Below are 17673 nucleotides of genomic sequence, written 5' to 3'. Positions count from 1 at the left end.
AGGAAGTCATGTGGTGTACACATCAAATTTTTTTCTTTATGCAGTACCATTCAGCATCATGATTAAAATTCAGAATGTACTGTAAATTAACTGTTTTCGTTAATTAAAGGAGGAAATGTAATGATACAGTGTAAAGTATTTCATTAAGTGATTAATGAAGTTGTTTCTTTACTTTTAACTAAATTCAAAGTAAGGAAAACGCTTTAGGACTTACTTTGACGAAAACAGAGAAAGCCGTTAAAATTTCTGATTCTCAAAAATAGTGGCATATTTTCCATCAGGTGCAGATAAACTTCTTTTACATTAAGGGCTACTTTACTCAGTTAAACATTTAGGTATCTAAAATACGTTCAAAAATATATTCAATCAACATTTTGAGTAATTTATGGAACCAATAAAACCTCGTGTATGCCGCCTCATTGTCAACGCTTCGTCCGCATAAATTAGTTTACATAATCACTTGCTACTAACTCTACCACCTAAGAAAGCGTTTTAATCATACTCAAAACTTCAAACTGGATTAAATTCGATGGGCCATTATTTAAATATTTTTACTTCCTTGTACGAAGTAAAAAGGAAGTATTGAAATCGCGAAAAGTTTCAGGCAGCATATTTCAACGAAATATCCATTTTGACCGCTTTCGAATGCAATTTAACGATGTTTTTGCGTGATATCTGTACGTAAGGACAGAATAAAAAACTGTTTTCCTCCAAAAAAATTATAAAACTGCTTTAAAATGAATTCTGAAGATAATTTTTCGTGGCGTCTGTACGAACGTATGTACGTACGTACGTTCGAACGTACGTATCTCTCATAATTCAAAAACGAGTAGCCTCAGAACGTTGAAATTTTGTATATAGGACTACTATAACATGTAGATGTGCACCTCGTATTTTGGTTGCAATTGGCCGCGCCGAACGTATATAAATATAATATTTATATATATATCCACTGTGCTACCCGGCTCAGTGATCTCAGTTTCTTTGCTCTTATATGTTTGTAAATTGTACATTTTTTGCTTTAAAAATGATTGAATTATGCTGTTCTTATTTTCCGGTTAAGTTTTCATGCCTTTAATAAATCTGTATGCAATATTTTTAGAATTAACAACAATTTTAAAGTTGTTTAAGTGCCGCTAAACCTAATAATTTTTTTGATGGCGGCCATTGCTTGTTTACATTTGAAACAGCAGAGTAGTGGATTTGTTGCCAATCTAGAGAAACGTAGCTTCGCATAAACAAAGATAACGCCTTCATTTATTATTGCGAATTAAATCATGCCTAATCCTTTCTGGAATTTTTTCGAGGAAATGTTTAAGTGTTTAAGATTTTAAGTTTTAAGTGTTTAAGATTTACTTCGTAATTTTTAATACAGATATTTTTAGTTTTTATGTATTTTTGCCATGTTGCGAAGTGAGAACTGAATTAATTGAATGAGAAATACTCAATCGTCTGTGAAAAACTGTTTCTTTTTTGTTTCGTTTGCTTAATTTCTTTTATACATCGTTCTAGCTTTATTATAGTATTTGAATAGAACATGTGGCAACGATTAGATAATTCTTTAAATGATATAAATTTTATTTAAATGATATAAATTTAGATAATTCTTTAAATGATATAAATTTAAAAAATGGTAAACAAATAGAGTGAATTTTAAAGAATGCATTTATTATATTGTGGTTTATGCGCTGTCGGCGAAGTAGATTTATTTCAATCCAATAAAGAAATGCAAGAAAAAATTAGTATAATTTAATATTCCGTACAAGGAAGTCATGTTGTGTACACATCAGATTTTTTTTAATTGTATTAACAAAAATGAATGCATTTTTACACAATTTATACTATTGTCTACTATTTATAACATATTTCTCATTAAATTATATTTATTAATTGAATAGTAACAAATATGTAACCTAGTACTTAGGCATTAGGAGTTACTACTACATTTATTAAAATATTTAATAAAATAGAATAGGGAAAAAAATCCATTGAATGAAAGCCATTCACCTAAATCAAACTTTTCTCTATCTAGTAAGAATTTGTTGAACCTAAATAAACAAAATAAATTGTATATAAGCAAGTAGGAATCGATGGGTCATGGAAGCAATCAAGTAAAGATACTTCCATGTGCTTATTTAAGTGCATATAACAAAAGAAGGTAAATCAATATGTTTTATTACCAGTATATTGATAGCAAAGTAAATAAAATATTGATTAGATTATAGCATTTGTTTGGTTAAGATTATTTTTTCCCTTGCTTCACATTCAGCAGGTTTATCAGGTTTTGCATCTTTCCTACGCTTTCAAATAATGAAAAGGTACAGTGAAGCAAACAAAGGCATCTTTTACTACAAAGTATATAGATTTTTCGCTTTTGCCGGATTCTCATGTTTTTCTTGTTGCAGTCTCATTGATTCACCTCAGCTTGCTTTCCATCTCCGAAGATATCATTTTGATCCCGAAGAATGGTGTAGAAAATAAGCAAAGATATTATTTTTTACCAACTCTACAAGGAGTATCTATGCTTAAGGTGAAGGCATACTCAAAAATAAGATTAGATTCAAAATCTATTTTTGCCTCTTTAAAAAGTAGTTAAGGAGCTATTATTACTGATGTAAATGGTTAAGAATGCATTATTATTAGTGTAATGTTTCTTTTTAATAACGTATCTCCCTATTTGTTATTCTTTTCTAATTGCTATTTACTATTATTAGACCAAAGGCGCGTTAGCCCAGAAGGGCCGCTAGTCTCGAAACGGCATTTAAATTGTAATCAATTATATGCGATGTATCACTTTTCAAATTGCTGCCACGAAATATTATATCCTGTATTATATTTAAAGAAACTAAATAATGAAGGCATTGCATGACTGGTACGTATGTTTCTTGCATTGTTAAAAAACAGCGGTACGTAGAGTCATCAAATTTTCAATAACATAGCATTCCACGCGAACATAGGCACTTGGAAGCTCTAATTTCGAATTTCGAATCCATTTTATTTTCTATTCATATTTTGTAAAACTTCAACGAAGTAATTTTTAATTACAAAACTCAACAATTTCAAAGAGAGTAGCGGCAACACTGTAGGGAATAATATATTTTTATTTTCTTCACGCACGAGACTCTATCGGAAATTCTAAACATATGCTGTTTTTTTTTAATATTCTTAGACCAAAGTGGCGTCAGCCCAAATGCTCTCGAAACGTGGGTCTGTAAGTGAAAAACGCCGGTTTGGGCGTAATATAAAATCTGAGAGCTTTCAGATTGTATTTATTTTTTCTCTAATGTTGCTATTTTATAATGATGTATGCTTTATGAAATGAAATTAATAGCAGGGACTGATGGTGTCTTTTTCGATACATTAATGGCCTATGTTATAAACTGACATCCGCTTTAAAAATTAAACTTCCGCATAATCCATGTATATTTGCAGCTGTAAACTGCACGAAATCCAAAATATCAATCTTTTAAAAATATTTTTTTGGCTCTCAGAAATACTGAAATTTCTTTTCTTTTGAGCAATTTAAACAGTTTATAAGAAGTAATTTTAGTCCCATACGTCAGCAGTAGCATTTTAACTAGGTTATGAATAAATTTGGAGATGCCATAACATATGTAAAATTCCGTAAAAATATTTTTAACGCTATTATGGTATTTCATGCTATCATACTACTTGATCTTATATATGTGTATTGGGATGACTTGGAGAAAGCTGCAACGTACTGGCGATGGTTCTTTGCGTTATAATAACTTGGAGAGGCCTTTACTGCGTAGTTAAAAAACGACACTCGAAGACAGACGTAGCCTTAAATACCACACGTAATTTTATTCCTAGATAATTGATTCTGACGACAAATATCCTTTTTCATATAACGTCATTGTAGATGTGCTATGGATCCCATAATTGTACGCAAATTATACGTTTAGAACAATGGAAATATCTGGCAAAGAGTAAGTGAGCGTATTAGCAGTTTTAATGGGAAGAGAGCTGAAGCAAGAGTGCACAGTTATCCAACATGGAAGCTCACCAACAGAAGGTTTCGGTTTAAGTTGCTTATTTAGAGAAAGTTTAAGTTCTCGAAATTTTTAATTTAAGTTTCGAATTAGCTATGTCATCGACGTTACGCAAGTTATGTGAGATGGATTGATCTTGAAATGACGTAATCCAGAAAAAAGTATTACTATTTTTAAACTAGAGAGGGATGGGCAAATAAGGACTACTGCTAGTTTAAATTATAATTTTGAGATTTACATATTTTTTATCTTACATATATAGGTTTTACTAAATGTTTTCCAGTGTTACTGCTAGAAAAATAAAAAAATCACGCTTTACTACATACGTTAATTTATGGCAATATCCCAATAATTAGTAAACCACAGATGCTTATACTCGTAAAATTATCAACATGTTGCATTTTTTTTGCCTCGAAGTTTCTTCCAGTTCCAGTTCCAATTGCCGCGTCTATATTGCTATTTTTGCAAGTTGTATACTTAAATTTTGTTTGAAAGGTTTAGCAATTAGTAATCCCTTCTCCCTTATTATTATTAACTGATTGTTACTGCTTAAATCTGAAATCGAAATTTCGGTAAATTCGTTTAGTTACAAATACAGTGTACATTATTTTCTTGAATATGAAGTATAAAAATAATTTTAAATATCAATACGAGGCATGTTTTTATTTCTGTTATAGAAACAACTTCAGCAATGTCTTATGGCAGTTTCTCTGGAAAATAAATAATATATTACATTCTGCAATATAAAATTTCTTCGAAATCCTTATAAACTTGGAATGGTAAAGTGAAGTTTTTTTCAGTAATTAATATTCATTTTGAATTTTTGCTAAAATACTCTGATGTTTTTGAACGAAAAATCCTTGAATATTTGCTCAGATAAACGGCCTGAATATCATGCAGTCCTTTTGTAAAGTGGAATCCAACCACTAAGGGAATGAAAGCAATTGATTTTGTGATTAGTAACTCTTTTCAGTAAGATATTATTAGCACATTCTCTTCAGAAGGATCGAAATTCCTTTTATACGAACTCTGATGACGCGATGCGATTTTTAAGATACGATGGTCCACAAGAATGGGAAATTTTTCCATTGTGCTCAGCATTTCGGAGCTAGATTTCTTGTAATGATCTTAAAAAGTGATCTTAAAAAGAGAAACTGAAAGCCTGCTTTTCTTATTTAAAGCTGTAGGATTCCAGTTATTGAAAACTGGTGATCAATCTGAGATATGATTCTAATGGTAAAATGCCCTTCTAATCGATTCAATATCTATCAGTTTCTTAAAAATGGAATAATTAGATCAGGCAAAGGAGCTTAATGATGACTATAATGAAACGTGCTCAGATATTTCTATAGCAAATAATGTTGAATTAACTCTTCGGAATGTTAAGTATATCTTAAATTAAGGAGTTCAGTACTGAGAACATAATAACATGTGGGGCTTTGAATTAATGTTTATATTTCACAAAGTTTTAATAGAAATCCATTTTTACTCTGAAAGGAGTATTCTACAATATATCGTATAATGAAATAAAGGTTAAATACTTTGTAAACAATAAACGTTTAGAAGGTAGTGTAACTTTTGATAGCTACGTGCTCCGTTAAACTCATTCGTTTCTTCAGCAAAACTGAAATTATCATTTCCACGGTTAAATGGTGGAAAAATCTTCGAAATAAAAAAGCGAGATCAAAATGCTCAAATGTTCACGATTTCGGAATACTGCATTTATGGTCAAATGGGATTTTTTACAATTATTTTAACATACACGACTTTTTAATAATTTTTTAGACAAGTGTATGGTACGAAAAGGTTCAAAAAATACTGCTGTTAATACGTATTTCCCCTCACCATTCGGTCAGAGGGCGCTGTTTGTCATCCGATAGTCAATGATTCGTACATTCGTCAAAGAAATTAAGGCAATATATCAAAACAAGTACAGGTATGAAATACCAGGAGAGTTATTACATTAAAATCCAAAAAATAATTTGTTCTCATAGTAGATTTGGGAAATTATTGTTATATTCCTTGTTCATGAATTTTATTATGTTGTTTGGAGAAACGTTTTTGCAAGATAAGCCACGCTGAATCATAGTATGCAAAACTAGTACAGATGGTAACTTCATACTTTTGCACTACAGTTTGTAACAATTATTTCATTGGTGTATGAATGAAGAAATTTTAAAATAAACGTTATAAGAAATTAATATACAAAGATTCTCTCCGAGCAGCGTGTATTTATGAAAATATAATTAAATAACGGCATTGAACGCTAAATTCTTGTGCGCTATAAAATTTATTTAGATCGTCTGACAAAATGCATTTTATAAACTTATTATAAGAATTGTATTCACGAATTTATAAAAAGTGCTATTTCTTGCACTCCTTCAACAACGAATTTTCAATAAATTCACTGCCTGTTCGCAAATAATTTATTAATTTTTGTAATTAAAAATTTCTCTCTGTAGTTTTAATATTTAATATACTGACAAGTAATTTTATTTTCTTAGTTCAAAAATATGTCCCTCTGGAGTTTCAATTCTTATACTGACTACTGGCCACTTTGAAAGGACTAAAGGCAACTAACTGTAATGTGCTCGAATTTTAGTTAAGTCTCAATAGATGCTGTCATATCGGTATTCAAATTTTAATATAAAGTATTAAGGTATTTTAAATTAACGGCGTTAATTTAATCACAAGAAATCAAGTTACAGGAAACATAGGATTTCCAATCTTTATTCAATTACGGAAATGTGTATTTAACTTTTAACGCTTCATATTTAAAAAACTTTATTCTTTACATATTACATTGAATTGTTTTCAGCACCGACAGGAAGCTTATATCGACTTCGGTCCTAGTCAGACTGTAGTGACGCCCAGTATATGTCAGTTTGACGCCAATGCTGTGCCCTTTGCCACACTGGACTACCATCGGCGTCCGCCGCCTTCGATGGTAGGAGGAGTCATGCCACCACACGTTGAGCCTGAAGACGAGAGGAGAACTTTGCCACGTGGAAGAGCTGCCATGCACAATCCTAATTTCCATGGAAATAGGGTAAGCCCATTACGTAAATCCAACACTGTAGTTACTTACTTCAATTGAGAACTTATCTTTCATTCGCTTCATTTATAAAAATACAAAACACGTTAATAAATATTTCAAAAATGCTTACACATAAGTATCCTTTATAAAAACTAGACGGATTCGCTACCCATTTATATGCTAAATATTTTTGTAAGATCTCTGTGGTCACATTGAAATCACATTGAACAGAACAGTTAAATTTGGATACCGCTTTTATTCTTAAGTATTGAATGGAAATACTTTTGGCACTTTCATTTATTTTCCAATTACTATAATGTTAATATTACAAAAGAATTTCTTTCATGTTTCTTTTAAATTTTATTCAGATTTCAAGTGCTATCTTTTATATCACGATTTTAAAGATATGAATCAAAGTTATAGTTGTCTAATTAGAGTTATGACAAAACATTAATGTACAGCATGGAAGGCTGCTTCCAAGTAATCAGATCAGCGAATGACTTGCATACATGACAACAGAGTATTTTTATTATTTATTCATTTATTTTCCTCTTTTTTACCCCTAGCTTTCGTTTTGCTGTTACTATAGGTAATCTCATGTAGCTTAATCAGAATAAGTCGACGAATTTTATTGTGATAAGAAATAGAAGACTTCGTCTGTTGTTAGCATGAGCTTTGAGCATTTTATAGGGGAACAAACAGTACGAGTTCACCCAGATCCGCCCTAAGGATTCAAGAACGCCCTAATTTTGAAGGAAGTAGCCCTGAGCAAACCACTCAAGAGAACTTTCGGCTTGCCGTATATTTTGAATTCCCTCCATGCTGCACTGACATTATATGGTACATTTGTAAACATCTACGCCTTCACTGGGATTCGAACCCGAACCTTTCGGTACTGTATCAGCATCACTAACCACTATCCCATTTAAGGCGGCAGCATTTGTTCTTAGTACAGGGACTGAAAGCAGATATCGAAGAAAAGTTATACAGCTGTGACCATACGTAGTCAAAATGTCATCTTTGATAAATTATCCTTGTCAATTAGCAACAGGAATATTCTAAATAAAAAATAAATAAGCATTTATTGCCGTATACCGGGATTGTGTCAGTTTACATTAAACATCACGCTCCAAAAACGTACTGCGAAACTTACTCGCATTTACGCACATGAACCTAAAAATTCAATTAGTAGTATGTATTACTAAAATATAAATTTTTAAAATTATACTTTAATATTTTCAACCATTTCCAAAGACTTGAAATCTTTTACATATTTCAGAGAATAGGTGCTTATTTGTCTTTTAAAATGTTACTAATTGTTATTTCATTATTATTATTATTGTTGTCTTAAGATGTCTAAACTTTACTCTGACAAATTGTTATATTTATTCTTCTTTTGAATGTACACAAATTATAGTTATTGAAATTAAATACTTCATTCATTATATTTAGTTAAGAAGTTTGCAATTATCTACATGTTTTTTATCCTAATACTTCGCTTTGCGCACTGCTTCGATGTGCATGAATTAAACGTTTAGCATTTAGTGTACTTTTTGCTCGTCACTGGACGCAAGCAATTGTTTTAGAACTTTCCCCAAAATTTTAACTAACATCATTACGTTCTTTCTCACTTATTTTGATAGTATTTTATTTTATCCATTAATTTATTTTTGGAAATATTTGTATTGAAATAGTCTATTCGGAATTTTTGAATTTTCCTTTTTTATTTATGGCAGATTACGCTAATTGCGCTTTATTACGCTTTAAAAACGCCTCGATGTTTTTGAGATTTTGAAAAGTTTTCTTTCATTTTTGATTAATTTTAATTATTTTTACAACATTTGAATATATTTTCAGTATTATGTTGAAACGGAATTTCCATGAGTTGCAAGTGAAAGACTCTTTCCAGGTTAGTTTATATTAAAATCCTGCTTTTCGTTATTTTGTGAACAAAAATTAACTGTTTTGGAGACAACATTGCTTTTATTAATTTTAAGTTTAAATCCTTGCTGACTAATGAAGCGGTACGAAAGATTTTGAAAATATATTCATTTGTTTTTTAGTTCTGTTTGGTTTTTTGTAATAACTTGTGTTACTTAGTAATAACTCCAACTTTTGTTAGAGTTTTATTTTTTAATTCCAACCAAAAATCTGCGGTTAATTAAATTTAGCTCATATTATTGATGTCTAAAAAATGAAAATAGTGAAATTTTTAGAAAATTATACAAAATGAATGTAATTATATATTTTTTTTAAATATTGATCACAAAATTTTAAATTAATCATAATTTGTAATTCAGTAAAAACAAAACTATTAGTTTTCATACACTTTGTATGCTTCATTTTTCTCTTATATAGGAAAGAATTAACATTTTAATTATAGTACATGATGTAGTTTTAATTCTAAATATTGTTACATACTTTCTCTTATAATTTATGCTATTTTTACAGGGCTTGAAAAATGTCATTGAAAGTTAACAACTAGAAATAATTATTCATAAATTGTTGTATTTTAAATAAATATAAATGCATTAACCTCACAAGTTATTAATTTTACGTAAGTACTTTAGTTCAGGGAACAATAACCTGTATGATATAAATTGCCTCACGGTATTTTTAAGGGATCTCAAAAATTCTTCAGCTTGAAATTTCAGATCCAGTCATTCTTTTTTTAGAAATTTTACAGAGATACGTAGCACACAGAAAGGAAGTAAGGAATGCATAAATTAAACGGATATAATTATATAACATTATTTAAATTTTAGTGTTTAATACTTAACGTTTATAATTCGATGTTTAATAATTAATACTTTTATTATTATTGTTTAATATTTACAAAATTATTTAAAATTTACAAATGCTAGTACATATCAACTACGAATCTTATCGAATCTTATCGAATTTAATTTCTTTCTCTGCAGTAAGTTTTTTTGTACTTGCACATGAAGTATACAGATGTATGCCTTTTTCTGTTTTTATTCTGATGATCACATAATTTTTATAGTTGTTGTGCTTCTTTAAATTTCGTTTCTTTGTAAAACGTTGATTTTTTTATAATTCGTTTATTTTTAGGAGGTCTATACACCACCTCGGGCTAGGAGAACCACAATTTCGACACCGGTGTGATGCCAACTTATTTATTTCGGTGAATAACTCCAAGTATGTTGCGGCAATTTTGGCCGATTGTCGTTTTTGAAAATATGAACTGTTTGGACTCTTTCAGTTATAGAGTTTCATGCGATGCCACTGACATCCGATGAATAGCGGAAAATGGCATTACCAAGGCAACAGATTTTGTGACTATTTGCTTCCATCTCCTAAGCACAGACTAATATAAGACAGTACTTTTGTACTGAGTACATATAGAAAAGTGTACACTTTAGTCGCACATTTGCGCTAAAATAATTTCGAAAGATACCAGAACTGGCTATATAATGTATTAATGAAAAGGGCATATTTTTTAAATTTAAATAGCACTAACCATGTGTTGAGATTTGAATTCAGACTTTCCAAAACTCATTACTAAGCAAAGTAAGAATGATTCTGAACTGCAGTTTCGCATTACGTAAGTCAAATACAGACTGTATAGTAATTCTAACAGCTAAAACAATTTTAATTTAAATTCAAGCTATTTACTTTTCAGTGCGTGAAAGCATGTATGAAAAACGAACTGTTAAAATAAATATTATGAAAAAAATTGAGACTGATGCTAAGAAAATTGGAAAGTAGCTGATGCATATACTATCGAACCCCATTAAAACGAACCTGGCTTATAACGAACCCCCGGATATATCGAACGAACTTTTGTTTCCGCCCAATATCCTATATACTTAACATTATTTTACAATTCTATAGAGAACTTCTAGAAGTAGGAAAATTGGTTATAACGAACTATATGGATATCTCCAATTGAAACATTTTTTTGTATGTGTCGCATTTTTGGGGGAATTTCAGCAAGTTTTGATGAAAAGACTACTAACCCTTAAAAATCATCCAAGTTCAGGATCCTAGTTCCACACTTCATTGGTAAATGGAAACATCTTTACATTGATTTTCTTTCATGTTCAACTCCATTTTTCTCTGTGAAAGACTATGCGAAGTAGGTGCGACATCCAATCTAGGAGAACGAGGGCGCAGAAAGCGTATGTCTAGGATACCACATGAAGTTCTTTGTATATAGTATATGTGACGATTAATGAGAGATTAAGTGGAGCCTTTGATTCCATTCAAATTTTTTGACTTATCTGTAGGATAGAGTTCAGAAAGGCTGATATTATGAAGAAAATTTTGAAATTTTCCTTATTCAGGTAAAAAAATGAAGTACTGAATCTAATAAGTTTGGATTATACAGTTCATTCGTTTTTTAGCGAAAGAACAGTTTTTATCCTTAATCTTTTTTCTTTTATGCGTGTGTGTATATCTGTGTGCATGCTGATGTTGTTTCGTTTGTGTATAAATGCTGTCCAAATTCTGTCCTCTCAATGGGGCTTTTGCATTCATTTGAAAGTAAATGATATTCTTTATAAATGTTCTTGAAACTTCCCTTAATAATCCTACATATCTTAAGTAAGTTAAAGGTAAATTCGTCAATTTTTTATTTCTATTGTGTATTTTTATTTTTATTTTATTTATTATTTTTTATTTAGTTTAATTAATTAATTAATTAATTTTTTTGTTTTTTGTTATTTATTTTCATACAAAGATAAAAATAGGATTTTTATATAATACCGTGAAATAATCCGCTTTCTTTATCGAATCAGATACAGCGAACTAAATTTGTATTCCCTTGAAGTTCGTTATAGAGATGTTGCGTGTGTATGAGTCTGTGTGCAAATAGCATTCAATAGGAAGTTTGGCATAACATCGAAAATGGAATTAATAAAACAGAAATCTACATTACATGACAAATGTGATGTGAAAAATAAAAGATGTCAATAATGATAAAATTATGATGGAAACAAAGAAATGACGAATTATAAAATTCCAAGATTCGATTGTGAAACTGTACAATACTTTCAAAATGTGCTATATTAAAAGGTATTCTAAGTTTATTCTACAGTTAAATATAAAGACAAATAGAAAGCTTTTGTTAAAACCGGATATTTTGTGAAATAGGGAGTAAGCAGACGAAATGTTGCCAAGCTGAAGAAATTTAAGAAAGTACGAAAGAATGGCTGGTGTTTTAAAATATCTATAAACTGGTAAATTATATTTACGATCAGTTCTGATCTTCATTTAAGACTATTTTCCTTTCTTTTCAGTATTATAAAAGTGAACTTCAGCTATAGTTCAGTCATTAAGTGAGAATACGTGCATAAAATAAATCAAAAACTAAATTTAGAAATTTGGAATTCCGTAGCTTTGTTCCTTTTAGCCTCTCGCTCTGCGACAAGATTCTTTCTTTGCTAGGAAATACAGAATTAGATTCAATACAAATGGAAACTCTTTCTCGCATTATTTTGCGTATTTAACTAATTTTTTAAAAAATATTGTTGTTAAGTTTTTATTATTATTTTTCATATGACGTAATTAATTGGGATAGTTTAATCTGCTAATTAAATCTGCCTTGAATAAACTGTGCAAATTATTGAAAAATATATTTATATATTTAGAATAACTTATTATTATAAAAGTTTGATAATAATTTAGACATTTCTTTTAATTATACAAGAAGCACGGTATCGACTGACTGATTGCGTATTTGAATGTTTCACTAGCACATTAATTTGTTCATATGAACTGGAACGGTGGAGATGTCATTTCATATAATCAGTCAATGACCATAAAAATTATAAAACTTTAATGATCCAGGCATAGATGTCTTTATAAGTGTGTTCTCAAGTTCATGTTTGTTTTTGTGGTGTGGTAAGAAAATGGAGAAATATATGCAAGCATACACGCTAATACATATTTAATTTTTGGCCAGTTTTTTCAGCAACAGTTTTCTTAAATAGTTTTCTGTCTAGGCGATGGTGCACTTTATATGACACTAATTTAGGAATTCCAGGATTTGCTTTTACAAACAAACATTTTGAAATCCGTTTATGACTTAATTCAAAGTATGGAGCTTACATATAATTACAGGATTTGGAAGCAAATATGAAACATCAAAGAATTTGTACGGTGTGCCTTGACGTAGAGAAATGAAAGAATGTTGCAACTTTTATCTAAACAGTTGACTCTCTTTACGTTAAATAAAGTGAATCAATAACGCATGAGGAAACTTGAAGCTATCAAAGACTTCTCCTGAGGTTCGAAGGCGTTACAGAAAATGATACATTTATTAGAGGAAAACATCAGCATAGAAGTATCATTTCTGATTTAAGAACTTTTGTTGTTTTTGTCTTAGTAGTTAATGTGTTCCTTCAGAATTGAATGAGGAAAATATTGAATCAACGTTTCATAAAATAGGTAATAAATTTGCTGATCCTTACGTACTAAATAGTGTATTTGTGGCATCACAAAATGAAGGGTACTTCTTATTAAAAAGGCAGCAATTTTAAATCATAAATCATTTAAACCATGGGGTCTGTTTTTTTCCCTTCGAAATTTATAAAAGAAATAAGTGATAATATATATTAAATAAAACGCATTTTGACCAAACACACTTGTTATTTAGATTAGTAATAAATATTATTCACATAAGTTCCCAGTAAAACATATGTGTCATTTTGAAGACATTTAGTAAAATCAATAAAATTTAGATTATCAGAATAGATAAATAGAACAACATAATACACACGAAATATTCAACTCATTCTAATAGTTTTGTTAGAATATTTCAGATGGACGTTATTGACGTATATACAAAATATGATTTAATATTAAACAAAATATATATTATTAAAATAATAACATTCATTGAATGTTACAAAGAATAAAGTGCGAAGCACATTTGCTTCAAAAAATTTATTTCTTCCGCTATTGATAAAATACCTTTTTATCGAAAACATTTTATTGAACTTTAATTATGTAAAGCTATCCATCAGACAAATAAAATTAATTTCATTTTCTTTCTTAATGTTGACTAAAACTATGTCTGAATGACAAAATAAAGACAATCCCATGCACTATAATCAATACCTGTTGTGTATTACGCAAATACGATGTTATACATTACACTTTTGTGGATGTAAAATAATTACAGACAAAAATATGCTAGTTCTGCTATTACCTCTGTTCTGTTTTAAGTTAACAAGTGCTCTTAATATCAATTTATTATAATATACTATTTAATTTACCAAAATAATTGTAAATACATTTAATTTACTGCAATAACATTTATTAATGTAACTTTAAAATTTTTGAAATTTTGTATTTGTAAGAAGAATGTATGATAGCTCAAATAAATACTACACTGTTGTTTTTCCGGTTAGAAATAATTACAGAAAAAGTTATTAAAAATGAAATAAAAACGCTGCTTCATTTGTCTCGCATCGTTATGATATAAAATAAAATATGTTGGTTTTAAAATGATTTTTAGTAATGAATATATTCGTAATATATATTCCACAATACATAGTTATACAACAAAAATAACAAATTAGTTTTACCTTTGTCTGTCAGTTAGCTTTGTCTGTGAGAAAGTTAAACTTCAAATTTCAAACTTTGAATGACACATTCATAAAAATCTTCAGTTTAGAAAACAAGACTCTTTGGAACAGCTCAACCTACTTTACCTTATAGTTATATAGTACTTATGCAAAAGTAGCCTTAAGACTGTTTGAAGATTTTAACAAGACAAATTAGATAACAAACACGGGCAGAATCAAGAGAAAAATACATCATATGCAGCATTTAGATGTAAACAAATATAAGTTTCTTTTTAAAATAAAATCATAAGTATCCTGAAAAATGTAGATGACTCCAGAATGAAAAAACAAGGGTAATAATAATGCGCTATTAGAGGTTTTACCTTTAGAATTTGTATAGTGCTGTGGAACTGTTGTAAAATGATATGTTTAACGTGTCTAAAGATTTTGTTACTGCTGTATGTACATATATCTAAAGATTTTTATACTTAATTATCTGCAAAAGGTTATAACATAAAATTATTGATGCTAATTCAGCCTGACTGAAGCATAAAGTTATCAGTCACTAATGAAATGATGAACAATAAGAAACAGCATACAACAAATGACTTAAAGTTGGTGACTTAGCGCTATAAAAAAGGCTTATATTATTGCTGCGGCATTTCATAAAAATAGACATGTCGTTACGACTCTTCCACTTTTAACAACAAGGACTATTAAAATGTACATTGCTGAAATACGTTTCTTGTTTTACTGTGTTTTTGTCTGGTGACTTAATTATTAAAAATCCCAAATTTTCATGTGCATACGTTCTAGAAGCTTTTAATAAATTAAAAGAAAAGTAGAAAATTTAACCCTCCGCGTAAGGTTCGACTTTCATATTTCTCAGTTCTGAAATACGAGATGGTTTTGTTTCTTTTTTTTATCTCCGTCTAAATTTATTAATATTCATATTTTTCTCAACAGTTTTTTAAATAATATACAAGAGTTTTATTTATTTATTTATTGGTTTTAAATTATATACTATAATACAGAGCATGCGATTTCAGCGGACATAATTTGGAAGTAAAAAAATGCCACGATGTACCGGGTGATCAAAAAGTCAGTATAAATTTGAAAACTTAATAAATCACGGAATAATGTAGATAGAGAGGTAAAAATAGACACACATACTTAGAATGACATGGGGTTTTATTAGAACCAAAAAAAAAAAAAAAGTTTATCGGGCCTTTTTTCTTCGAGGAAATGCGTGATTCTGGTTTTGTAACTGCTACCGTGACGGGTGAGAGGCATGTCGATATGTTACAGAATCGCATCGTCCCCAGCCTGGCTGATAAACACCTGCTGAAACGTACGATTTTTATGCAGGATGGCGCTCCACCCCATATTGCTAGACGTGTGAAAGATCTCTTGCGCGCGTCGTTTGGCGATGATCGTGTGCTCAGCCGCCACTTTCGTCATGCTTGGCTTCCCAGGTCCAGAGACCTCAGTCCGTGCGATTATTGGCTTTGGGGTTACCTGAAGTCGCAAGTGTATCCTGATCGACCGACATCTCTAGGGATGCTGAAAAAACACATCCGACGCCAATGCCTCACCATAACTCCGGACGTGCTTTACAGTGCTGTTCACAACATTATTCCTCAACTACAGCTATTGTTGAGGAATGATGATGAACATATTGAGCATTTCCTGTAAAGAACATCATCTTTGCTTTGTTTTAATTTGTTATGCTAATTATTGCTTTTCTGATCAGATTATTGCTTTTCTAATTATTGCTTTTCTAATAAAACCCCATTTCATTCTAAGTATGTCTGTCAATTTTTACCTCTCTATCTACATTATTCCGTGATTTATTAAGTTTTCAAATTTATATTGACTTTTTGATCACCCGGTATTTTTTTTTTTTTTTGAATTTAACTTTTTACCTATTCGTTCTTTTAAAGACATTTTGCAATAAAACAGAAAATATAATGTTTGTAAAAAAGAAAAGTCAGTCTTGCGCTATATTAAATTCTTGGGAAGCTGATGAACAGTGAATTTAAATTCGGCGCTAAAATTTCTACACTATTCTGGAAACTTCTACCCTATTCTAAAAAGATACCTAATGTCGCCATTTAACGGTTTTATTAAGAACTCTTACTTGCTTCGTTATTGGTCATATCTTCTTCCGAAAATCCCCATCCATATTGGCCAATTTCTTCACAGTTTTTGAAATACTCGCTAAACACTGGTAGACAGCGTAGTTAAATTATGTTTTAAATGTACACTTTAAACGTAATTATTACACTTTAAACGCTTTAAAGGCAAGTTTTTAATCAATAGTCCGTTAAATTAGTGTATATTTAAGAGCGCGGTTATTAATGCGTACATGAAGAGCTCTTAAGTATGCATAAACAGCGCGGTTCCTGTGGCATGGTCTTTGAGAAGACAGTAATCTTTCTCTTGTTTCGAAATTCAATTCAGATTTCCTCAAGATTGGAATGAAATTGTAGATTTATACAACAGACAAATGCAGGGACGCTCTTCTTTCTTTATATATATTATATGCATAACAAGAGAGAAAATATTTAAAAGATAACAATTTGGTTTATTTAGAAATGTAACAAATTCCATAATTTTAGCTAACACCCTGCTTGCTAATTGTTTAGCTTCCATACACCTTAGCTAACACTGTTACTTTTAGTCATTAATATTATGCAATTTTTTTCTTGCTCGTGAAAAACTTTGAAGCGCAGCTCCAAACATAAGCCAGTTTAAAGACTTCACACCAAATATGAGCCTGTATACACATTTTCTTCCAATTTTACCTTCTTGGAGCACCACACTGCACACTGAATTTTAGGGTCCTTCTTTTTTAGGATTCGGTGATACATGGCTGGCAAAATACCTCTCTGCGAAGTTGATATAGCCCACAATATCATCTCTGGAACGTTTCGATGACCAGATCCTATCGTTAAAGATAATAAACAAGAAATAACTAGATAGAAAGAATAAATAAATAGAAAGAATACTAACACAATTTTACCCTGCGCAGAGAAAGAGTGAGATTCATACTGAAATCAAGGTAAAAGTATCTTCGCCGCAATTTCGA

General features: G+C 30.2%; 1 protein-coding gene across 5 annotated transcripts in view; it reads left to right on the top strand.

Annotated features, from left to right (window-relative positions):
- The window catches only part of LOC118187717 (neural cell adhesion molecule 2-like), a 1091694-nt gene extending 1076381 nt beyond the window's left edge, over nt 1-15313 (top strand). For 4 of the 5 annotated variants that reach the window (XM_085815340.1, XM_085815342.1, XM_085815343.1 and 1 more), the window contains 2 exons: nt 6832-7062; nt 10123-15313. In XM_085815340.1, the coding sequence (XP_085671466.1) occupies nt 6832-7062; nt 10123-10176 (285 nt within the window). In that variant the 3' untranslated portion in view covers nt 10177-15313. Of the gene's footprint in view, nt 1-6831; nt 7063-8907; nt 8960-10122 lie in introns of all 5 variants that reach the window. The other variant, XM_085815341.1, reaches the window with a different exon arrangement.
- The last annotated feature ends 2360 nt before the right edge of the window (nt 15314-17673 follow it).

The sequence above is a fragment of the Stegodyphus dumicola genome, chromosome 4, assembly GCF_044657685.1.
Source record: "Stegodyphus dumicola isolate Sdum_Otavi_A_Nest chromosome 4, ASM4465768v1".
In the NCBI taxonomy this organism is placed as follows: domain Eukaryota; kingdom Metazoa; phylum Arthropoda; class Arachnida; order Araneae; family Eresidae; genus Stegodyphus; species Stegodyphus dumicola.
This window is presented reverse-complemented; position numbering and strand designations above follow the sequence as displayed.